Here is a 26,203-nt window from a genome sequence, read left to right on the forward strand (position 1 = left end):
AAAAACTTTTAGAATAGGTGGGGTTACCACAGGCTAAATAAACTAATTCAAATGCCAATATAAGGTTAATGGAAATACTTGTAACAATTTAATACACTGCAGCAGGTAAAGTGGATCATTGGGAACAAATTAAAGGGAGAACATTTTTGAGTAAACTGTCCCTTTAAACTTCAAAGTCATTTAACTTGACAATCATGTAATGATTGTGCCACTGCTTAAAATACAATTATTACCACAAATCACCCAAACCATAGAACATGTATTTAAATAATTTCTAGATTTCAGTATTATGCTAGTTGTTTATATATATGAATTTGGTCTGGCAATATGGCTGAAAATGGTTGCCACCTCAGCCATGTTTTCCTAGACACTTATGAGTTATACATGCTGCAGGGTGTGCAGGTAGGAACATGAATTTCAACCCTGGATAGCACAGAAATGGTGACACTGAGCAGCACTATTCATGTTCCTCTCTGCACAACCTGCAGCATGTATAACTCATAAGTGTCCAGGAAAACATGGCTGAGGTGGCAATCCTAGAAATACAGTGATAAAAACTATTGTCACGTTAAGATGACTTTTACATGTAAACAAATGTAAAATAATGGAGATGGCTGCTGCTATTTTTAAGGGGCTTTAGTTATTTAGTTATTGCCATGGACAGATGTTTTGCTTATGCTTTATTATAGTCTTTATGTTTGTTTCTTTGTTTTTTTTACAGCTCTTGTTTTGTAAATATGTTTACATTTCTGTGCGTGACACTGGGTTATGCAACCATCTTTAGAAATAACATTCAGCTCATTGTTATATTCTTTCAGTCCAAAGTTAGGTCAGGGCACAAACACCTGATTTCTTACAAGTTAGGCCAAGGCAGATATGGCAATGGAAATAAGGGCCTTTGTTGTAAACCATAATTCAGGTGTTTCCTGTAAGTAAAAATGTATTCTATTTTAAAGGGAAATGAAACCAAAATAATTTTCTTTCAGGTTTCAGATAGAGCATGCAGTATTATACAACTTTCACCTTAACTTCGATTAGCATATTTGCTTCATTCTATTAATATTCTTTATTGAAGGAGCAGCAATGCACTACTGGGAGCTAGCTGAGCATATTGTGTGTATGAATAAGCATATATGTGTAACCACAAATCAGCAGTTAGCTCCAAGTAGTGCATTGCTGCCTCCTGAGAATATATATGTATTATTTTTAACTAAGGATACTAAGAGAACATAGCAAAAAATGGAAAGTTGTTTAAAATGTATGCTCTCTCTGAATCATGAAAGAAAAATGTTGGGTTTCCGTTCATTAAAGGTTTAAGATCAACAGAAACTGGCAAGTGGACTGTTCCTTATTTCTTTAAAGGGGCATTAAACAGAAATTGTAAACTACATGATTATGAACCTTCATATATAAGAATAATTTTGCAATGAAAACTGCAGATGAGTATACAGGGAGTGCAGAATTATTAGGCAAGTTGTATTTTTGAGGATTAATTTTATTATTGAACAACAACCATGTTCTCAATTACCCTAAAAAACTCATTAATATCAAAGCTGAATAGTTTTGGAAGTAGTTTTTAGTTTGTTTTTAGTTATAGCTATTTTAGGGGGATATCTGTGTGTGCAGGTGACTATTACTGTGCATAATTATTAGGCAACTTAACAAAAAACAAATATACCCATTTCAATTATTTATTTTTACCAGTGAAACCAATATAATATCTCAACATTCACAAATATACATTTCTGACATTCAAAAACAAAACAAAAACAAATCAGTGACCAATATAGCCACCTTTCTTTGCAAGGACACTCAAAAGCCTGCCATCCATGGATTCTGTCAGTGTTTTGATCTGTTCACCATCAACATTGCGTGCAGCAGCAACCACAGCCTCCCAGACACTGTTCAGAGAGGTGTACTGTTTTCCCTCCTTGTAAATCTCACATTTGATGATGGACCACAGGTTCTCAATGGGGTTCAGATCAGGTGAACAAGGAGGCCATGTCATTAGATTTTCTTCTTTTATACCCTTTCTTGCCAGCCATGCTGTGGAGTACTTGGACGCGTGTGATGGAGCATTGTCCTGCATGAAAATCATGTTTTTCTTGAAGGATGCAGACTTCTTCCTGTACCACTGCTTGAAGAAGGTGTCTTCCAGAAACTGGCAGTAGGACTGGGAGTTGAGCTTGACTCCATCCTCAACCCGAAAAGGCCACACAAGCTCATCTTTGATGATACCAGCCCAAACCAGTACTCCACCTCCACCTTGCTGGCGTCTGAGTCGGACTGGAGCTCTCTGCCCTTTACCAATCCAGCCACGGGCCCATCCATCTGGCCCATCAAGACTCACTCTCATTTCATCAGTCCATAAAACCTTAGAAAAATCAGTCTTGAGATATTTCTTGGCCCAGTCTTGACGTTTCAGCTTGTGTGTCTTGTTCAGTGGTGGTCGTCTTTCAGCCTTTCTTACCTTGGCCATGTCTCTGAGTATTGCACACCTTGTGCTTTTGGGCACTCCAGTGATGTTGCAGCTCTGAAATATGGCCAAACTGGTGGCAAGTGGCATCTTGGCAGCTGCACGCTTGACTTTTCTCAGTTCATGGGCAGTTATTTTGCGCCTTGGTTTTTCCACACGCTTCTTGCGACCCTGTTGACTATTTTGAATGAAACGCTTGATTGTTCGATGATCACGCTTCAGAAGCTTTGCAATTTTAAGAGTGCTGCATCCCTCTGCAAGATGTCTCACTATTTTTTACTTTTCTGAGCCTGTCAAGTCCTTCTTTTGACCCATTTTGCCAAAGGAAAGGAAGTTGCCTAATAATTATGCACACCTGATATAGGGTGTTGATGTCATTAGACCACACCCCTCCTCATTACAGAGATGCACATCACCTAATATGCTTAATTGGTAGTAGGCTTTCGAGCCTATACAGCTTGGAGTAAGACAACATGCATAAAGAGGATGATGTGGTCAAAATACTCATTTGCCTAATAATTCTGCACTCCCTGTATTGTTTTATCTTTATTCTTTTCACTGATTTCCCTGTCCCCCAGAAAAAAATAATCCTTGCTAACCAATCACAAATTAATATTCAAATATAGCACAAACTCTGTTTGCACATGTACAGACTGGGGTCACTTGCCCTCTTGTATTCCCTTAAAGGGATATGAAACATAAAATGTTTCATTCAGGTTTCACATAGACCATACAAGTTTAACCAACTTTCCCATTTACTTCTATTATCTAATTTGTTTTTTTTACTTTTGGTATCCTTTGTTGAAGATCATACCTAGGTAGGCTCAGGAGCTAGCTGCTGATTGGTTTCTGCGCATATATGCCTGCTTTAATTGGCTTACCAATGTGATTAGCTAACTTCCAATAGTGCATTGCTGCTCCTTCAACAAAGGATACAAAAATAATGAAGCAAAACTGATATTAGATGTAAATTGGAAAGTCTTTGCTTTATCTGAATTATAAAACAAAACATTTAGGGTTTCATGTCCCTTTAAGGTGGTTTCGCACTGATCAAACTTTCTATCATGATTGTTGATGCAAAACTGATAATCCTCCTTTTAAAATCAAGTGACACTATAGAAGCTTAGGGATGGATGTTAAAGTAAACAAAAACTCACAGAAATTGCCTAAAAGTATTAAAGAGACAGTCTTGTCAAAATTAAACTTTCAGGATTCAGATAGGTCATGCAATTTTAAGCAACTTTCCTATTATGTTTATCATCAAATTTGCTTTGTTCTTTTGGTAGTCTTTGTTGAAAGATAAACCTAGCTGGCTCATATGCTATTTTCTAATACTTTGAAGGCCGTCTCTTATCTCAGTTCATTTTGACAGTTTTTTCACATAGACAGCGCTAGTTCATGTGTGTAATATAAATAACATTGTGCTCACTCCAGTGGAGTTATTTATTAATCAGCTCTGACTAAAATGCATGTCTGTTAAAGAACTGAAATAAGGGGGCAGTCTGCAGAGGCTTAGATATAAGGTAATCAGAGAGGTAAAAAGTACACTGTGTGCAGAATTATTAGGCAAATGAGTATTTTGACCACATCATCCTCTTTATGCATGTTGTCTTACTCCAAGCTGTATAGGCTCGAAAGCCTACTACCAATTAAGCATATTAGGTGATGTGCATCTCTGTAATGAGAAGGGGTGTGGTCTAATGACATCAACACCCTATATCAGGTGTGCATAATTATTAGGCAACTTCCTTTCCTTTGGCAAAATGGGTCAAAAGAAGGCTCAGAAAAGTAAAAAATAGTGAGATATCTTGCAGAGGGATGCAGCACTCTTAAAATTGCAAAGCTTCTGAAGCGTGATCATCGAACAATCAAGCGTTTCATTCAAAATAGTCAACAGGGTCGCAAGAAGCGTGTGGAAAAACAAAGGCACAAAATAACTGCCCATGAACTGAGAAAAGTCAAGCGTGCAGCTGCCAAGATGCCACTTGCCACCAGTTTGGCCATATTTCAGAGCTGCAACATCACTGGAGTGCCCAAAAGCACAAGGTGTGCAATACTCAGAGACATGGCCAAGGTAAGAAAGGCTGAAAGACGACCACCACTGAACAAGACACACAAGCTGAAACGTCAAGACTGGGCCAAGAAATATCTCAAGACTGATTTTTCTAAGGTTTTATGGACTGATGAAATGAGAGTGAGTCTTGATGGGCCAGATGGATGGGCCCGTGGCTGGATTGGTAAAGGGCAGAGAGCTCCAGTCCGACTCAGACGCCAGCAAGGTGGAGGTGGAGTACTGGTTTGGGCTGGTATCATCAAAGATGAGCTTGTGGGGCCTTTTCGGGTTGAGGATGGAGTCAAGCTCAACTCCCAGTCCTACTGCCAGTTTCTGGAAGACACCTTCTTCAAGCAGTGGTACAGGAAGAAGTCTGCATCCTTCAAGAAAAACATGATTTTCATGCAGGACAATGCTCCATCACACGCGTCCAAGTACTCCACAGCGTGGCTGGCAAGAAAGGGTATAAAAGAAGAAAATCTAATGACATGGCCTCCTTGTTCACCTGATCTGAACCCCATTGAGAACCTGTGGTCCATCATCAAATGTGAGATTTACAAGGAGGGAAAACAGTACACCTCTCTGAACAGTGTCTGGGAGGCTGTGGTTGCTGCTGCACGCAATGTTGATGGTGAACAGATCAAAACACTGACAGAATCCATGGATGGCAGGCTTTTGAGTGTCCTTGCAAAGAAAGGTGGCTATATTGGTCACTGATTTGTTTTTGTTTTGTTTTTGAATGTCAGAAATTTATATTTGTGAATGTTGAGATGTTATATTGGTTTCACTGGTAAAAATAAATAATTGAAATGGGTATATATTTGTTTTTTGTTAAGTTGCCTAATAATTATGCACAGTAATAGTCACCTGCACACACAGATATCCCCCTAAAATAGCTATAACTAAAAACAAACTAAAAACTACTTCCAAAAATATTCAGCTTTGATATTAATGAGTTTTTTGGGTTCATTGAGAACATGGTTGTTGTTCAATAATAAAATTAATCCTCAAAAATACAACTTGCCTAATAATTCTGCACTCCCTGTATATTAATATTACCATGATGGTTAAGTAAAACTGGGGTATGGGCAATAAAGGAGTTATCTATCTTTTTAAACAATAACAATTCGGAAGTAGACTGTCCCTTTAATCCAAGCCTCTCTAGGAGAAAGTGAAACAAACACAATTTTTACATGTATTTCACAGCAAAGGCTACAAAATAAATAATAAATGTATGTTGCAATAATAAAACATTTTATACGTTGTTGAAATCTCAAGTTTAAAGTGAAAGTCAACCCTAGTGTTTCACAAACGCTAGGATTGACTATTGAAACAAATAAAGGGGACTTTTAGTCATATAGTCATAGTAAATATAAAATACAGTATTTCATGCTCCTATATTTGTTTCAAGCGATCGCCGATCTGAGCTGCTACAGCAACCCACGACAGATCGCTGTTTTGCTGTGAGGAGACATTTTCACCTCTTAGCAAATAGCGTGAGGAAAATAATTGAAACAAATAAAGGGGACTTTCATTCATAGGGGTCTATCTATCAAGCTCCGAAAAGAGCTTGACGGCCCGTGTTTCTGGCGAGTCTTCAGACTCGCCAGAAACAGCAGTTATGAAACAGCGGTCACAAAGACCGCTGCTCCATAACCTGTCCGCCTGCTCTGAGCAGGCGGACAGACATCGCCGGAAATCAACCCGATCGAGTATGATCGGGTTGATTGACACCTCCCTGCTGTCGGCCGATTGGCCGCGAGTCTGCAGGGGGCGGCACTGCACCAGCAGCTCTTGTGAGCTGCTGGTGCAATGCTGAATACGGAGAGCGTATTGCTCTCTGCATTCAGCGAGGTCTTGTGGACCTGATCCGCACTGTCTGATCAGGTCCGCAATACCTTTCTTAAATAGGGGCCTAAGAGTCATAGTAAGTATAACATATTTCATGCAAAATGCTCTCTGTTTTGCTTGAGAGGTAACGTTTTCACCTCTTAGCCAATAGCCGTTCAGTAAATCCGGCTTTGCACCCTTGGGAGCCAGATTTTATTCTTCATAAATGAAAGTCCCCTTTATTTGTTTCAATGCTCAATCCTAGCGTTTGTGGTCTTTTAAATTGTAATATGTAGAATATGATTATTGATGTCTTAGAATAGACATTTGCCCAGTAACCAGAAAATAAATTATTTAAGTCAAACATTACTGGTGGGCATTGTTTTATGTACTCATGTAACCTGTCTATAACCGAATGCTGGACCGCCCAGCTTCAAAATTTGCAGTATGCGTAATTCTTCCCTTTTGATCAATAGGCATATGTGGTCCATAAACAAAATCTTTTAAAAGAACCTGGTGTGATCCTTGACTGTGAGTGCTTGGATTTGAAATGTGACCACACACATACATACATATTGAATGTATTTTAAAGAAATAGTGCATAGGAGTGTGAAGTTAACGCAGGGGAATAGGAGGTGACCTAGTATGGTATCTTGCCTAGGTTCTTAATATATTTAGTTTGAAACAATAAAGCAATGTGTATACCTCTGCATAACTAATGAAATATCTCTAAATGTTTCTTTTATTAGCTTTTTTATTTTGATTTTACTGCATTAAATTAACAAATGTGTTTCTGTGTGTGTATCTCTCTCCACAACAGTAAGGAGAAATTAAACCTGGTGACACCCAAATATGGGCTCGCTTCCATTGAGTTGTTAAAAATAGAGCCATAAGCTACAGACAGCTAAAATTAATTACGGCTCCATTTTAGTACCAGGTTTCCATTGAAATATTGTGTGCATTGTGTGCAGTCACTCTTTTCGTGTAAGTTAATGTTGTGTTAAAGGGACAGTTTACTCCACTTTAATTTGTTCCCAATTATCCCCTTTACCTGCTGGAGTGTATTAAGTTGTTTACAAGTACAGTATTTCCTTTACCCTTATATTGGCATTTGAAATAGCTGATTTAGTCTGTGGTATCCCCACCTATTCTGAATGTTTGTGGCCTTAGGTCCAAGCTATAGATAAGCTGTGTAAATACAACCAGCAGAAGAAATGATGGTAACCCGACCTTACACTATAAAATTTATATTTAACATCTGTGCTCCTAACCTGTAAACACCTCTAAAGAGAAACCAAACCAAATATACACTTATTTATAAAATATATATTTTTTAACTATAAGCAAATACTATTTTTTTTAATAATTATAGTTTCCACTTTATTAATATACGTAATATGTATTGCTGCCCTAGGCATAGGTCTAGTTTGAATTTTGTAGATATGTGCTTGCATAAATTTTTATATGGAAATGCATACTGATATTTATATAAAAACATAAGTGCAACTATTCCTATACATGGGACAACAATAAATATAACATATTACAATTTATTTCTACATAAGACACTTGGATTATTTGCAAGTTTTAAAATTTCAATGGGAAATAGGTCTCAAAAAGCTCCTTTTCCCTCTTTTACACCTAGTTAAGCTGGGTGTAATTTTTCTCAATGTATCGACAGCCTCAGACAGTGTATTAACGGTTAGCGCTTTCATTGGAAACCTGGTATAAGTTATCACTTAATGACTTCTAATACTTTCTATGGGAAGTGAACATATTTTCGGCTCCATTTTTAACAACTCAATGGAAGGGAGCCCTATGTATGCAGTGTTAGCTTTTATTTGTGTTGCACAGATCCCTTTCAGTAAAAGGAGAAAGCTCTTAATGACTTACAATGTAAAGGCACAGCAAGGAGAGGACTGTAGTTCCAACCATTCTACTTGGAAATTTAAAGCATGGATCCCAATCATATATTTTTCTTTCAAACCAGGATTTCGGTTTTCTAAGAAAAGAAAGTACTTTGTGTTATAAGAGTGAAAATGATTCATATATATCTATATTTGTTTCCACCTTTTCTGGATAAAAATACATGCCATACTCATGACTCTGAGCATACATTTGCATACATAATTCAACAGCATAAATTAGAAACTAAAGCTGCTAGAAATTATTTTAACTGAACATTGGTTTATTATTAGATTCTAATACACTTAGAAAAGTTTCACCATGAGAACATCTTTATTTATATATTTAGGGCCAGGTTACAACTGGGGTGCTAAACATCGCTTTCTTGAAAGCGATATTTCCGCTCCACTGAGTAATACCAGCACACGCTAATGTGCACTGGTATTACAAGTTAAGCGCAATGCAAATGCCACCTCTCGTTCACATTGCTCATGAGCATGGCATGTATATACACTTCTTAACATATAAATATATATGTATATAAGCATATACACATATATTTACTGGGAACACACAGTTCCAATGGAACGCAATGTAACACCCCACACCCGCCAAGTTTAAAGCCTCAAAACTGCCTAGTGCAGTTGTTTTTTATTTAAAAAAATGCTCCATTAAAGACAGAATACCAGCTGTCGACTTCTTCCATAAATAGTTCTTGTATAGTTTGGAGCTGTGCTTTGGGGTATTGTCCTGTTGTATGAGGAAACTGGCTCCAATCAGGGTATGGCATGGCATTGTAAAATGATGTAATGGCTTTCCTTCTTCAAGGTCCCCTTTTGCCCTATAAATCTACCATTTTACCACCACCAAAACCCCCCCCTAGACCATTACATTGCCTCCACCATGCTTGACAGATGGCATCAAGCACTCCTCCACATATATACACAAAAGTTTGGGGTCACTCAGCCATTTACTTATTTTCCATGAAAACACAGATCGAATGAGTTTAAAAAAGAAATATAGTCATTAAAGTTAGAAATAATGAAATATAAGTGAAATAATAATTGTGTCCTTTGCTTTGCTTTCGTCAAAGAATCCTCCATGTACAGCAATTATAACCTTGCAGACCTTTGGCATTCTAGTTGTTAATTTGTTGAAGTAATCTGAAGAGATTTCACCCCCATGCTTCCTGAAGCACCTCCCTCAATTTAGATTGGCTTGATGGGCACTTCTTACATACCATACGTTCAAGCTGCTCCAATAACAGCTCAATAAGGGTTGAGATCTGGTGATTGTGCTGTCCACTCCATTAAACACAGAATACCAGCTGACTGCTTCTTCCCTAAATAGTTCTTGCATAGTTTTGAGTTGTGCTTTGGGTCATTGACCTGTTCTATGAGGAAATTGGCTCCAATCAGGGTATGGCATGGCTTTGGAAAATGGTGTGATGGCTTTCCTTCTTCAAGTTCCATTTTACCCTATAAATCTCCCATTTTACCACCACCACAATACCCACCTAGACCATCACATTGCCTCCACCATGCTTGACAGAGGGTGTCATGCACTCCTCCAGCATCTTTTAATTTGGTCTGCGTCTCATGAATGTTCTTCTTTGTGATACGAACAGCTCAAACTTAGATTCTTCTGTCATAACACTTTTTTCTAATCTTCGTCTGTTCAGTGCCTGTGTTCTTTTGCCCATCTTAATCTTTTCATTTCATTGGCCAGTCTGAGATATGTCTTTTTCTTTGCAATTCTGCCTAGAAGGCCAGCATCCTGGAGTCGCCTTTTCACTGTTGAGACCAGTGTTTTGTGGGTACTATTTAATGAAGCTGCCATTTGAGGACCTGTGAGGCATCTATTTCTCAAACTAGACACTCTAATGTATTTGTCCTCTAGCTCAGTTGTCCACCGGGGCCTCCCACTCCTCTTTCTATTCTTGTTAGAGCCAGTTTGTGCTAGTAGTACAAAGCGTTGTACAAGCTCTTCAGTTTTTGGTCAATTTCTTGCATGGAATAGCCTTCATTTCTCAGAACAAGAATAGACTGACGAGTTTCAGCTGCGCTATCGTAATTGCAAAAGGGTTTTACTAATGATCAATTAGCTTTTTCCAATGATAAACTTGGATTAGCAAACACAACGTGCTATTTGAACACAGGACAGATGGTTGCTGATAAAGGGCCTCTGTATGCCTATGTAGAAATTCCATTAAAAATCAGCCGTTTCCAGCTACAATAGTGATTTATAACATTAACAATGTCTACACTGTATTTCTGAACAATTTATTATGTTATTTTATTACACACAAAAAATGAATACATATATAAATACATATATATATATATAGATATATAATTATATATATATATATATATACAGTATATATATATATATAAACAATATATATGCATACATACATACCTTTGAACCCTTATAAAATAATTGTATTAACATTTATTTGAATTATTTCACGTGTGTGTATCTATCTATTGTATAAAATTATAAATATATAATCCAAAATGAGCAGTTGCACTCACTGGGTTTAAATCGCAACATTTTGGGTTCTACCTTTTCTACCCTGTCTTCAGACAACATAAAGGACAAGTATGTAATTATATAAAAACTATTTCATGACTTGAAATTTTGAAAGCACTCAGATGCAATAACATCTCAGGCACAAAGTAATTTATGAGATTTAGATTAGAAAATAAACAGGGCAGAAATAATATTTTAGTATTTTTAGAAGTAAAACTTAGATAAAACAATATTTTCCTCTTATACTATGGAATAATATTTATTGACTATTAAAAAATATTAATAGTAATAAGGCATTTGTTTTGTCTAGAATATCTATAACTTTCATTACCTAAAATAAATAAACCAGACTTACAGTACAGGTTTTCTGAAGAGTCTTTTCACGTGTTCTGCTTGATGTACTGGTAGAAAACTTTTTTCTTCCTTTTTTATAATATAAAGAGCCATAGTTAATATTATTTCATAGTACATTACTGACGATCGGCAACTTAACTAAATATTATACTGTTAATTTGTCCCATATTTTTTTATAAAGTGTAGCTATATTTATTACATGAAGGACGATTAGTACTATATAATAAATCTACATATTGAGGAGTATACAAGTGGAGACTTCATGCAGAACATGTATAGAATTTAGAATTGTCCCAGTGTAGAGAAGGATGAGTTAATTAAATCATTAGATTGAAAATTTAATAGGTTGATGATGACATTGGAAGGCAAAGCAGAATGAAAAAAAATCAGAGGGAAGAAAAAATGAAGTACAATCCTTATAAACGGCAGAAGGGGAACTATGAAGTAGTTTAGGTGGGTAGATTGCTAACTCTGTGCGTTTCCATCACTACTCGACTCATCTAGGGCTTGATGATCAAAAACTCAGACAGAAATCCCACAAAATCTTTGGGTTCTCTTTTTATATATGTGATCTCTTTACATCCAGAACCTGCATAGCAAGATGAAGAGGTTTAAAGCTAAAAGTTGCCTTTAAAAAATGATTCAAGGGAACTCTCAGATATGACAAGACGTTTTACATCATCTCACTAGTGAGGAGCTTTAGAGAATTGCTCCTGTGTTGTTTTCATATAAGCTTACCCTTTATTTACAGATACTCTCCTATTAGACCCACTGCAGGAGCATCTTTAGCAGTAGTGAAATTCACTTAACAAAAGGCAGCCATTTATGAAACAATAACATGAGATGTATTAAAAATAGGAATAAGGCATAACGTGAGTAGATAGGGCAGAGAAGCTTATATCTATCCTCATTATAGATAAGCTCATTATAAATTATCTGATAACCAAAAAAAGCTTTTGTAAAAGGGAGATGAAATTTGACATTTAAATGCTCATGAATGCATGTCAATTTATAGAAGCATTTTCCTAACATACATGTACTGGCAAAAAGGCTTCAAATGAAACTTATGACTGTTTCAATTGCAGTTTTCACTGAGCACAAAGCATATATGCATATGCTCCCAGCACCCTAATTCAAACACCTGTCCAGAAAGCCAACCATGGCATCTATTCATCAGTGATGATGCAAACTGAGTCATCACTGATACAATTTACACTCTCTGAGCAGGCACAGTGCTTGAATGCAAGGGCACGGGGCATATGTACATATTCTCTGTGCACAGTAAAAGCTATCACTAAAGCAGTGATATATTTTTCTGCAAACACTTTTTTCTAATTCATGTGCATTTTAACAATTTAATTTAATTAAATTTAAAATTTGAATATATTCATGTGCATTTCAACTTTGGGTTTTAAGTCCCTTTAATGGGAAAAAAATTAGCCAGGGTAAATACTATATTATCAAATGGTACTTAAAGGGACATGAAACCCAAATATTTTCTTTCATGATTCAAATAGAACATATGTTTGTAAACAACTTTCCAATTTACTTCTATTATCTAATTTGTTTTGTTCTCTTGATATCCTTTGTTGAAGAAGCAGCAATGCACTACTGGTTCCTAACTGAACACATGGGTGAGCCAATGACAATCGGTATTTATATGCAGCCACCAATCAGCAGCTAGAACCTATGGTCTTTACTGCTCCTAAGCTTACCTAGATAAACCTTTCAGCAAGGAATAACAAGAGAAGGAAGCAAAATAAATAATAGAAGTAAATTTGAAAGTTGTTGTATGCTCTGTCTAAATCACGAAATACACATCTAGCATTCCATTGTTCATATGTAGGTATAATATTCTACTTTTACCTGTAATAAATTGGAAACTTAGTAGCTTAAAGTTTGTGTTAGATAAATTCCACCATTCTATTTTATTTACACTCCCCTATGTGTAATTATATCCACTCAATCTCACTATTCCAGGAAATGTGCTAAGAATTAAAGGGACAGTCTACACCAGAATTTGTATTGTTTAAAACGATAGATAATCCCTTTATTACCAATTACCTAGTTTTTCACAACCAACACAATTATAAAAATATACCTTTTACCTCTGGGATTATCTTGTATGTAGCCTCTGCAAACTGCCCCTTTATTTCAGTTCTTTTGACAGACATCCATTTTAACCAATCAGAGCTGGCTCACTGGAACTCCACGTGCGTGAGCACAGTGTTATCTATATGACACACATGAACTAACACTCTTTAGTGGTGAAAAACTGTCAAATGCCCTGAGAGAAGAGGCAACCTTCAAGGGCTTATAAATTAGCATATGAACATCCTAGGTTTAGCTTTCAAATAAGAATACCAAGAGAACAAAGCAAAATTGGTGATAAAAGTAAATTGGAAAATTGTTTAAAATTACATTCTCTATCTGAATCATGAAAGTTTATTTTGTACTAGACTGTCCCTTTAAGTAACCTAAAGCTAGTGTGTATCATCATGCCAAATCTGGAACCACTATAATTCGGAAAGCCATATGTACTAATCTACTGGCAGAGTTTGACTATTGTTTATAAATTTGCACACTCCTTTTTTAATATAGTTTATTAATAAAGTGGATTTTAACAATTTTTGGAATGCACATGTCATGGAATTTATTATACCTACATATGAACAATTGAGTGCTATTGTATTCTGTAACTTCAGAGGTCTAACTGATCTTAAGTGTCTAATGATTTAGGTACACAGCACCATTGTGCCTATGTATGATATTTAATCAGTTTTCAAATAGTATTACAAAAGGCAGTTCATAAGCATCTATATTAAAAGGTGCTGCAATTGGTCTTTCTAGACTATATTTTAAAATGTTTGCAGAAATCATCAATAAAGTAACATTTATGAACACACTGGGTACCAATTCAAATGTATAACCATAACACTTTTTATTTCTACCTGCAGTTACTAATGGGAGTATAATCTTTAATTTCCTTAACCTCTAGATTTCTTTATCTATGCATAGATTCTGTTTTCTGCCTATCACCCCCTAGTATTGGAACCCACTTGTTTTCTGCCTCATTTGTCTTGACATTCAATGTGCCCTACATCTATTAGGTTTTGCCACCTGTCTGTCACCATTAAAGGGACAGTATACACTCATTTTCATATAACTGCATGTAATAGACACGACTATAAAGAATAAGATGCACAGATACTGATATAAAAATCCAGTATAAAACTGTTTAAAAACGTACTTAGAAGTTTTCAGTTTAGCTCTGTTGAAAAGGCAGTTGGAAAGCCCACTGCAAGTGGGAAATAAGACACTCCCCCCCTCCCCCTTCTTTTGCATATGAAAAGACCCTTTACACAAACAGGAGCCAGCTGGAGAAGGTAGCTGATGGTATTCACATAAAACTTTGGGGCTTGGTTAGGAGTCTGAAAATCAGAGCAATGTTATTTAAAAATAAGCAAAAGTATACATTTAAAAAAAAAAAAACTTTATGGGCTTTATAAATAGATCATCTACAAAACACTTATGCAAAGAAAAAAATGAGTGTATAATGGCTCTTTAAATTGTGACTGCAGCCATTCTACTGACCTGACTAATGATTCACCTTGTGTTTCTAAATGTGTTCTGGTTACCTTTGACCTCTCCCTATGGACTTGATGATCAAAATCTTGATGCAATGGAGATAAATCAAGCAAAATCTTTACAGGCTTTTTGGAGCATTTTATTCTAATGTACATATCTCTCTCTCATATTGAGAACTTTACATAACGATATAAACAACTCTCAAGATAAAATCTGCCCTTGTAAAATTCTTCTTACTCTTGCATTGGCCTGGGTTGGCCTACAAATTCCTGGACTTGTAAAAATATAGTTATAGACTATACCACTTACCTCTGACTGCTGGAATAGTTTATTATAAAAATATACAGAGTAAACGCAGACAGTAAAATATATCTTAACTCTCAGTAGGGGGCGCTAAAGTGCACAAGATCAATGTGAACGATTAAGAGTATATAAAACAAATGGGCAAAGACCCACACAGAGTATATAAGCACCTTATATTAAGGTATATAAAACACGATTGTACAAACCCCTTGGTCAGGGAATTTAATAAAAGTCCAGATACCCACAATATATGAGAAAAATGTAATAGATACTTACATGGTTGGCATCCTCTACTCCCACTAGTATTCTTATAGATTTTACAAATATGTAAACAAATCGCACTATTAGGAATAGGAGACACAGTAATGATGGCCAGTAAATAATAACCTTTTCATTTAGCCCTATAGTCTGAAAAACACAATAAACCATTATTTGTATATATTTTATGAACAAATAAACATGATCAAATCCAGTTATCACTTTATTTATTTAAAAAAAAACAACAGTAATTTCTGGAGAAACAAACGTTACAGGCATATACAGTAATCTCCTTATGTACATTTGTTTTAAATTGTTCTATTATTTCTATGTATAGAGAATCATTTTGTGATGATGATCATTTGTTTAGCTATAAAAAAAATCAATAAGGTACTTTTCTTTCTTTGTTACATTTAAAATAGGACAGTTTTTTTTTTTTTTTACAAAATGTTCCTGTACCAATTGAAAAAACAAGCAAACAAGAAAACGCACTCATTTACCACTTTAAAAGTGACTCGTCTTGCTGACCTCATACTCGTGGCTCGTTTTCATTGAGCTGTAAATGATTTAGTGCTAGGTAACAAAATGAAAACAAATGCTGTCGGAAGCCATATCTCTTATCAACAATTTCTGATGGTGCGTTTTCCACCAATTATGCGTCCCATAGAAAATAATAGAAGCCAAAAAGAGCTAAATTACACAAGGTTTCCATTGAACACGAAAACAGTTGTAACTGTCAGAAGCAGTCGATAAGGTGTCAAACATTAACGCATGCTCAACTAGAGAAAAAAATAAGCTTTTTGAGGCCTCTTTTCCATTGAAAAATTAAAGTTTTCAAACAATAACATTTGTTTCACTTTATATAAATATTGTTGTGTGTAATATTTACTGCTGGCCTAGGTATAGGACTAGTTGGAGTTATGTTCCTATTTAAATATCAATATGTATTTACATATAAAAATATAATCAAGCACATATCTCCAAAATTCCAACTAGACCTTTGCCTAGGGCAGCACTAAATGTTACATATCAATACATTTAAAGGGATTCTGAGCCCAATTTTTTTCTTCCATGATTCAGACAGAGCATGCAATTTTAAGCAGCTTTCTAATTTACTCCTATTCTCATTTTTTCTTTGTTCTCTTGGTATCTTTATTTGAAAAAGCAGGAATGTAAGCTTAGGATCCAGCCCATTTTTGGTTCAGCACCCTGGATAGCGCTTGTTTATTGGTGGGTACATTTAGCCACCAATCAGCAAGCTGTACCCAGGTGCTGAACCAAAGATTGGCTGGCTCGTAATTTTTCAAATAAAGATACCAAGAGAACGAAGAAAAAATGATAACAGGAGTAAAATAGAAAGTTGCTTAAAATTGCATGCTTTATCTGTATCATGGAAGAAAACAGTTTGGGTTCAGTATCCCTTTAACCCCTTAACGTCCAAGGGCATGCCAGGCATGTCCTACAAAACGACCAAGGACGTGCCTGGCACGTCCTCTGGGGTTTCAATCGATGGAAGCGATCGTGATCGCTTCCAGCCACTTTCAGGGTATTGCAGTGATGCCTTAATATTGAGGCATCCTGCAAAACCCTTTTTTAGGCACTGATGCAGAGAGAGCCATAGCAGGGAGGTGGGTGGGCGGCCCATCGCTGGTGAAGTTCCAGCGAGAAAGCATCTAGTTTCCTTTAGTGCGCACAAGGGGACGGGAGCGCACGCGATTAGTACTGCATACCACAAACACTGCAGAAATTTAAAAATAGCGCTGGTCCTTAACGGTAAAAAAATTGAAAAATGGTCTGGTCACTAAGGGGTTAAAAATGTTATAAAAACCAAAAAAAAAATTTCAAGATTAAAACATTTTTCATTTCCTTTCATTTTTTCATGAACTCAATGTATTTTTGTATCTGTGACCTGCAATCACAGGTAAGGAGCTCAGACATTAAACGTAAATTTTGTAGTGTAAGGTTGGGTTACCATAGGAAATAACTTGCTATGGTGAGAATTTTGAGAAATCCAACGTTGGATGGAAGCATTAACACGTCGTTAACTTACACCAACAAGAAAAAACAGCGACTGCATGCACTGCACACAATATTTCAATGGAAACCTGGTACTAAAATGGAGTGGTAAACTATTTGTAGCTTTCACAACTTCGGTAGCTTACGGATTCATGTTTAACAACTCAATGAAAACAAACCCTTAGTGAATGAAAAGGAAATATACAAAATGGAAGGTATGTAAGTCACAATACCGAAATTACTCAATTTGTATTATATTTCTTGCTGTCTTGGCTCACTCTATATGAGTCTCTGGACTGGGAAACAGGATCCTTCTCTATGGCATTTGAGTGTGTTATATACTGGCTCTGATTGGTGTTGCGGATTAACAAAGCAGAAATTATAATAGGTGACTCTTGAAATTACATCTAGGGGTATATTTATTAATGTGCGAGCGGACATGATACGGTGTAGCGTATCATGTCCGCCACACATCGATAAATGCCGACAGCATACGCTGTTGGCATTAATCATTGCACCAGCAGTTCTTGTGAACTTCTGGTGCAATGCCGCCCCCTGCAGGGGGTGTCAATCAACCCGATCGTATTCGATTGGGTTGATTTCTGTCCACGGCCTCAGAGCAGGCGGACAATTATGGAGCAGCGGTCTTTAGACCGCTGCTTCATAACTTCTGTTTCCGGCGAGCCTTCAAGGGGCATCAAGCTCCATACAGAGCTTGATAAATCGGCCCCCTAGTCTCAATGATCTGAAACTTAGTCACCTAAACATATTGAGAGATAATCAAGTCCCCCCCCCCCACAAACAAATTAAATTATGGCTGCCATCATGATGTCTTGCATTGGTGAGTTTATACCTTCTACTTCTGCACTGTGCTTTCATTTTCCATGCTTGTGTTTGATTCTCTAGAAGCTGAAGCTTTCATAGCACAACATTTTTTTTTTTTGGCACAAAATGAACTCCTGGTGGATAACTATATATCCACCATGGAATTAGAATGCACTTCCCAGTGGCAAGGTTAGATTTATCAAATTTCACACTGTTGGCTTTAGAGGGCCTGTAACTACCTCTGTCCAGAAAAGATGTGACTTGACTTAAGAAAATGCAATACAATTCTGCACTTCTGTTACGTTAGAAAGATTACTCTCTACTACATAAGGACAACTTTCAGTGGCTCTGATAAATGAAAACACAACTAAAATAGGTACCCTATTCACCTGGAATCCCTTGGTCCATAGTAAAGATTTAAGAAAGAAATTAGTTGTGTACATCCTGTGATAGACAGAACTAAGAATAAAGGGGTTATGTTTATTGCAGTAAAAGAAGGAGTGGTTATTTTCATCTATTCCCCTTTAAGAGGGGCTAATAAATATTTTACTTGTTTAAATAGTACTCTTATATTCATGAGAACATGTTTTAAAGTTTAATTTCTGCTACACTATTATGAATTAGTAAAAAGTGTTTTCAACAAATGTAGAGATAAATAACTTACATCTCCGTGAGGGCATCCCACAATATATATTGTTGTCACAACAAACCTAAAAATAATAAAAAATATTAAGTCACAAAGCATGCACCCATATCCATCATTATATTAACAAAAAAGGCTACTTAATAATAATCTAATGGTATATTATACAACAAGAGTCCAGCACCTTCCTGTATGAGTGCACGCTGTTCCAGGGTACGGCCAGATCATCACATATGATACACGAAATACAGCAGCACTTCTTAAAAAGGACCTTTATTGTCACTATGGTCACCAACAAACAAAACACAGCAACGTTTCGGATTAACAATCCTTAATCGTGTCTGATCAGTGACAGGAAATTACAAAATGTATACACCTGTAGCAAAGGTAACAACCAATCATATACATATCACCTACTTGCTCCCTCTAATGTACAGGTTGAATTATTGCACATATATACAAAATTTAAAGACATCAATGGAAATAAAATATTGCACATACCCTAAATAATACACTTAAATTCTAAACTTAAAACTGATCATATGCCCATAGGACATAAACAGAGCCACAAACTATGATCACAAGAACACAGAAAGGTCTAATTCTTTATTCAGAGTACCACTGATGTCTTTAAATTTTGTATTTATGTGCAATAATTCAACCACTGCTCCATAACCTGTCCGCCTGCTCTGAGGACAGACTTTGCTGGAAATCAACCCGATCCAATACGATCGGGTTGATTAACACCCCCTAGCAGCCGATTGGCCGCGAATTTGCAGGGGGGCGTTATTGCACCAGCAGTTCACAAGAACTGCTGGTGCAATGATAAATACCGAGAGCGTATGCTGTCGGTATTTATCGATGTGCGGCGGACATGATCTGCAATATCGGATCATCTCCGTCCACACAATAATTAATCGGCCCCAAATATTTTTTCCCTAACCTTTATAGCTGGTTATTTACCATTGCATAAAGATATTTAAGATATTTTTATGTTAGAATGAAGTCCAGGCTTACTTTGTTAAGAAGCCCTTTGCATTGGTGGAGCTAACAAAGATAAATATCCCACCTTGTTGATATTGGCAAAACCCTACTTATGCATCTCAGGCACCATCTGAGCGCCTCTTCTCTGCTGCAGGCAAAATAGTTTGCAAAAAGAGAGCCAGCCTCTGAGAGAGTAAATAACAAAATGTTATAAACAGTGATAGTCTACCTCTTTTGAAACAGTTTGTGTTTTTTGTTGTTGCTTTATTATAAAAGTGTGTTCTGCTGCCGGTTAAAAAAATGGACACACAGTTGTTTAATGTAAATTTTTAGTCTGAAGTTTATATTTATGACACTCAGTATGTGGATCTTATTTTAAATATAGAATTTTTTTTAATCCGATTATTCGAAAAAATAATCGTCCAATTAATCGATTATTAAAATAATTGTTAGTTGCAGCCCTATTTCTTTTGCCTGCACGGTCTTTGATAAGCCACTTAGGGCTCATAGGGCCAGCTCTTTGTTTACAGGTCCACAGACTCTGAAACAGGTCTCCCCTACAGGGAAAAATGTAGCCAGAAAGCAGATCCTAAACCTCAGTCACTGGAATTCTTGAAAGAACGAGACAAGACCAACCATTCCAAAAGGAACTACAGACTATGCTTTCTTTAACCCAGGCCTAGCCTCTAACCACACCTCATTTTACTTATGGTGACACACTCTACATAAATCATAAATATACAGAAAACATATAGGCAACAACATAATAATAAAATATAACTGAAGGAAGGGGGATTAAGGTTATAAACAATAAGAGTAATAACCATCTGTTTGCATTGTCACGCAATGAAAATATATGCAAATTAGTCTTTTTTCTCCTGTACACATATTGTTGATGAACTTGCAACCAATAAGTGATGCTGTGTTACACAATGTCCAGGAACTTTAAAACCAATATATGGCACTGTTACACAAGGTCCTATGGGTGGTTCCACCAATAGAGGGAGCTGTGCTACACAAAGTCCCTGTGGATGGTTGTAGTTTTGTCACAAATAATCAGTGTCAACATGTGCAACTGGAGAGGGTTACATGTTACACATCATTTAAAAATGGTGACTCACTGGCATTAACGGGATAGTATAATCAAAATTAAACTTTCATGATTCAGATAAAGCATGCAATTTTAAGCATCTTTCTAATTATGCTATTATCAATGTTTCTTCATTCTCTTGGTATCTTTATTTTAAAAAGCTGGAATGTAAACTTAGAAGTCGGCCCATTTTTGGTTCAGCACCTGGGTAGCGCTTGTCAATTGTTGTCTAAATGTAGCCATCCAATCAACAAGTGCTACCCAGGTTCTGAAACAAAAATGGTCTGGCTCCTAAGCTTACTTTCCAGCTTTTTTAAATAAGATACCAAGAGAACGAAGAAGAATTGATAATAGGAGTAAATTAGAAAGTTGCTTAAAATTGTATGCTCTATCTGAATCATGAAAATGTATTTTTGACTAGACTATCCGTTTAAGTGAGTGACACAAGTGAGTGCTTATGCTTGGACATAAAGGTCAAAACTCTGGGTAGAGCATGTGCCCCTCTTTGCCCCCTCCCCTAGCAGACAAACATACCACTCTTCCACAAATACACAATCTTAATCTCAGATTTACAATATAAGCATTATAAATTGGCAAGACCGGTGTCACTAGCAGGTCTCTTACTATTGAATTTAGCTATATTTATTGCTCCATTAATTATCTTTTGCATTACCAAAATTGTGATAAAAATATGCCGTCAATAGCACTTTTATTTCTCTACTGGTTAGGGATCAAACAAAATAGAGGGTAATTAAAACCTATCCTGCTTGAATTATGAAAGCATATTTCAAACACAATTATTACTATTCACTATGCTGCCATTAATGGACTCAAATTCTAGGGTCACTCTCCTAGGTATAAAGGATCAAAATGCCAAGGTATCGATGCTGCAAGAGAATGAAGCATATGGCATAATAAAAGTAAATTAGAAACTTTATTAAAATTATATACCCTTTCTAAAGCAAACAATATTATTGCTCCACATTTGGTGCACTAGTAGATATAGGGATAAAAATGAAAAATACATTACTACTTATGGATTATGCTACAACTTTGTCTCACATTACAAAGCAAGGGGACAATATTATTTCTACAAATTTGTTGCAAAGTTTTGCCCCAAACTTGTTGCACTAATAGATATAGAGATAAAAATGAAATAAATACACAACATAACATAGCTAACTTCCTTTTTATTCTTTTTGGAAAAATTTATGTGCACCATGTTTAAGCCATGTAATACAAGTCCCACTCTCCACTTCGCACCAATTTTGACGCAATACATTTTGCACCAATTATGACGCAAACTCCTAAACAACCCACACACTAGTGAATTTTTCAACCACTTTTGATTGTAATATGCATAATCACATGATTTATGACATCAGCCAATCTGATTCAAATATACATTTGAAACTATCACTAACTAATCAAATTGCTTGATACTTGTGTCATTAATCACTCATCAGAACTTGTAAGTGCATTTGTTACATTGTGTATTATTCTTTGAAAGTATGTATATGTGAAATTAGTATTAAAGATAAACATTGATACTGACATTAGGACACACAGTGTAATATTTAGACAATCAGCCCATTTTATAACACCTGGGAAGAGGTGGTTTTTTAAACTAAATTGCAATCAGGAGGGGTTACACAGGTACAGAGAGAAAACTGGCCCTACTCTAAAAATATCCATTCATTTCAAATAAATACATATAATACCCTGATTACATGCAATATTCGCAATTATTCATGCTCAGAATAATAATACATTTACACTATATACATATAGTGGTATAAATAAACACAGAGATATGACAGACAACATTTTTAGAGCAAAAAATGGAACTTAGAGACATGTAAATATGTTTGCAAAAGATTTCTGACATAACACACACACACACACACACATATATAAATATATATATATGCTGTATATATATATATATATATATATATATATACACACACACAAGTATGTGCAAATATATATGTACAAATTCTAGCATTAATAATCATTTATTTAAAAAAAACATGAGATAAAAGCATATCATGACTTCTAGAAATACAAATACACATTAATTTATGTGAAAGTATCATATAACAAATAAATATAACTAACTTTTTATGAGATATTGTTTTTTGAGGTATAAATGTAGCTATTTCTTGGACATTAACAGATGAAAAATAAAAGATTAGCTTAATAGTATAAATAAAGTTGGGAAAAACCTGAATAACCGTGACATTGATGACTGTTAGTTAACAGTCCGATGCTCATCGCCCCGTACTTGACGCATGTGTTTTTGACATTTTTTTTTAGAAATAAGGGAATCGAATGCACTGAGATTGACACTTTGATAAATATAACCCTTAGTCTTTATTATAAATGCTGTTCATTATTAATGCTGTGTAATTAAACATGTAAGGGTTTTAGTAAACATCTGTGAAGACAATAACTAAGCTATTAAATCTAGATGTCATCTAAATACCCTGATATTAACTGATTTGTTTTATATGCAGAACAAATAAATACATATATTTCTAATATATCTTAAATAATTTATCAAGGTATTAGTGACACTTACCAAACTAGAGAGTACAAAAATCCAGTAATAGATCCAACCAGTTTATTATCCGTGGAGAGACAAGCAAAAATAGGATAATATGACAGCCCCACTTCTATTGCTCCAACTAAAAGGGCAAGTGCTAGAAAACAAATGAGTCAAATAATTTATATTGTGAATAGCAAACACATATGATAGTTTTACCACAGATTTCTCTATTAATTTTTCTTCACTGTCTATAAAATGCAGTTTTCAATGTACTATTATAAACAAAGGATCATAAATATATTAATAAAGGGATATTCAACACTTTCAGATTATAATATAACATTTTTAATTGTGTGTAAATAAAACAATTTCCAATATGCTTCCATTATTTATTTTGTCCACTTTCCCTGAAATTTAATTATAAAGATTGTGAGCTTTTACAGTTCCTGTTAGACTAAGCACTGCTATACTCCACAGATTAATTGGCTGCACACTCTAAATACTTATTTATAGCTGTCTCTGATTGGTCACAGGAGAGAAGAAAACCAAGGTGACAACATGGTTTATATTTTAGACCATGTACAATTTTAGTAACCCTCTTTTGGACAGTTTCTAGTTTATATATATCCTTCTGGAGATATGGTCACCAGAACTGTACACAGTATTCCAGATTTGTCCTACTTAATGATCTGTAAAGTGGCATAAGAACCTTGCTATTTCCGCTACTAATACCTCTCCCAATGCAGCCAAGTATTCGACTGGCCTTACTGGCTGCACTACTGCATTGTGTACCAATTTTTTTTTTTTTAAATACCAACTTTATTTGAAAAAGCAAAGAATGATTTACAATATAGTTGGGAGACGCAGCTCCTTTATGAAACAACAAAGGCAGTACAATTTTTCCAAAAACATAGAATATATTAAGAATACCCTTTTTTTTTGTCTATTTACATATAATATGAAGTATCTATGAGGATAAGAAGAAAAAGAGAAGGAAAAGAGTTTGTGAGAGGAGAGTAGAGGAGGAAAGAGAGTATAAGGGCTTGCTCCAATGCCTAATTCAGTTCATGACGCCTCCAGCCGTCGGGATCAAAGCTATATCTAAATACTATAGTGATGGATTAGCTAGGTTATGGGTTGTCTCGCTTAATATAAGATTCCCAAGTGGCCATCATTTCTGCATACACATCCATTTTATTATTTTTAATATAAAAATATTCTTCCAGTTCCAGAAATCCTGAAACTTTGCGTGACCACATGTCGAGAGTTGGGGCCATTGTGTACCACATTTTAAATCAAAGCCATGCACATTTGGGACAAGCTTACATTTCTGGTGTAGATACCAAGCCACAAATGAATCCTAAGAGTTAGGTGTAATATTAAAAATAATCATTACTGACTAATCTGAATGTATTGGAGGTAATACTATTGCTGTTAATATTGTATTGTCTGTCCCCTGTAGTCTCGATTGTACTGGAAAGGAAGGATATACTTGCCTTACTCACTTCCTTATACTCTCATATATACTGCCATGCTTGTGAGATGTAACTACGTTCACTACTGCCTCATATGTGTACTTTTCATGTGTATTCATGTTTAAGCAAACTATTGGCAGAAGATTCTTTATTACTTAGTAGTTTCATATGTGTGCACTGCTCTGATTTCTACAAGCTGCTGCTGTGCTAATGCAACTTAAAATTCTAATATGTAACCCAACCCCTATTTTCATTTTCAGCAATTTGACAGTTTTTAGAAAAAAAGGTATAACAGACTTGTTTTGCACACACCATCTTCATTTATAATCGACTAAGCTGCAAGAGCCATGCAAAAATATTGAAAATATTTTTAAATTTTACATCAATGCCAGATTCCTATGTTTAGTTAATATATTTTTTTGTGGTTGTAATCAATATCCTATTTATTGAATAATATACATAATATATCACTTTAATATATAATATTTTAAATTTTTAATTTATTTTATATTTATAGGTACTTTTTATATAGAAAATATTAGAGCCAACATAATTCTTAAAGGGACATTAAACCCACATTTTTTCTTTCATGATTCAGATAGAGAATACAATTTTAAACAACTTTCTAATTTACTTCTATTATCTAATTTGCTTAGTTATCTTGATATTCTTTCCTGAAAAGCATATCTAGATAGGCTCAGTAGCTTCTGATTGGTGGCTGCACATAGATGCCTCATGTGATTGGCTCATCCATGTGCATTGCTATTTCTTTTACTAAGGATATCTAAAGAATGAAGCAAATTAGATAATAGAAGTAAATTGGAATGTTGTTTAAAATTGTATTCTCTGTCTGAATAATGAAATACAATTTTTGGGTTTAATGTCCCTTTAAATATTCATATGATTTTATAGAATATCTATTTTACACATTTTAAAAAGCATTCACATTTGGTAATGCTAGTTGTCAAAGGCAATCTGGCCCTTTATGCTTAGAAGACGAAGTAAACACTAAAACTGGCATACATCATGACAAAAGTTGGTACTAGGCTCATGGAAAACTAAGTACAAATTACATTTCAACAAGAGCCGATAAAAACAACCTTCTTCTTTTGAAATTTGGCAAAAATCTAACAGCTTTGTAAACCGCCGGATGGTGCTATCTTTATCAGCAGTCACTTTAAAGGCTATTGGCCAGCTGAAAAGTATTAACACCACCAATGTAAACTCAGCTTTAGTGTACAAAGTCATGTTAACAGGATATGTAGATCACTGGCCTTTAAGGAAAATACTGTGAAAATTAGTGAGTTTCTATATTAT

At 35.4% G+C, this 26,203-nt stretch overlaps 1 protein-coding gene across 1 annotated transcript in view; it reads right to left on the minus strand.

Annotated features, from left to right (window-relative positions):
* Positions 1–26,203, minus strand: part of LOC128649438 (stimulated by retinoic acid gene 6 protein-like) — a 154,445-nt gene that overhangs the window by 70,136 nt on the left and 58,106 nt on the right. Inside the window, exons 5-9 of the mRNA XM_053702706.1 lie at positions 23,445–23,565; positions 18,808–18,853; positions 15,321–15,452; positions 11,155–11,222; positions 8,253–8,361 (exon numbers count right to left, since the gene is read on the minus strand). Coding sequence (XP_053558681.1) covers positions 8,253–8,361; positions 11,155–11,222; positions 15,321–15,452; positions 18,808–18,853; positions 23,445–23,565 — 476 coding nt within the window. The remainder of the gene's footprint in view (positions 1–8,252; positions 8,362–11,154; positions 11,223–15,320; positions 15,453–18,807; positions 18,854–23,444; positions 23,566–26,203) is intronic.

This window comes from Bombina bombina, chromosome 2 (genome assembly GCF_027579735.1).
Source record: "Bombina bombina isolate aBomBom1 chromosome 2, aBomBom1.pri, whole genome shotgun sequence".
Lineage (NCBI taxonomy): Eukaryota > Metazoa > Chordata > Amphibia > Anura > Bombinatoridae > Bombina > Bombina bombina.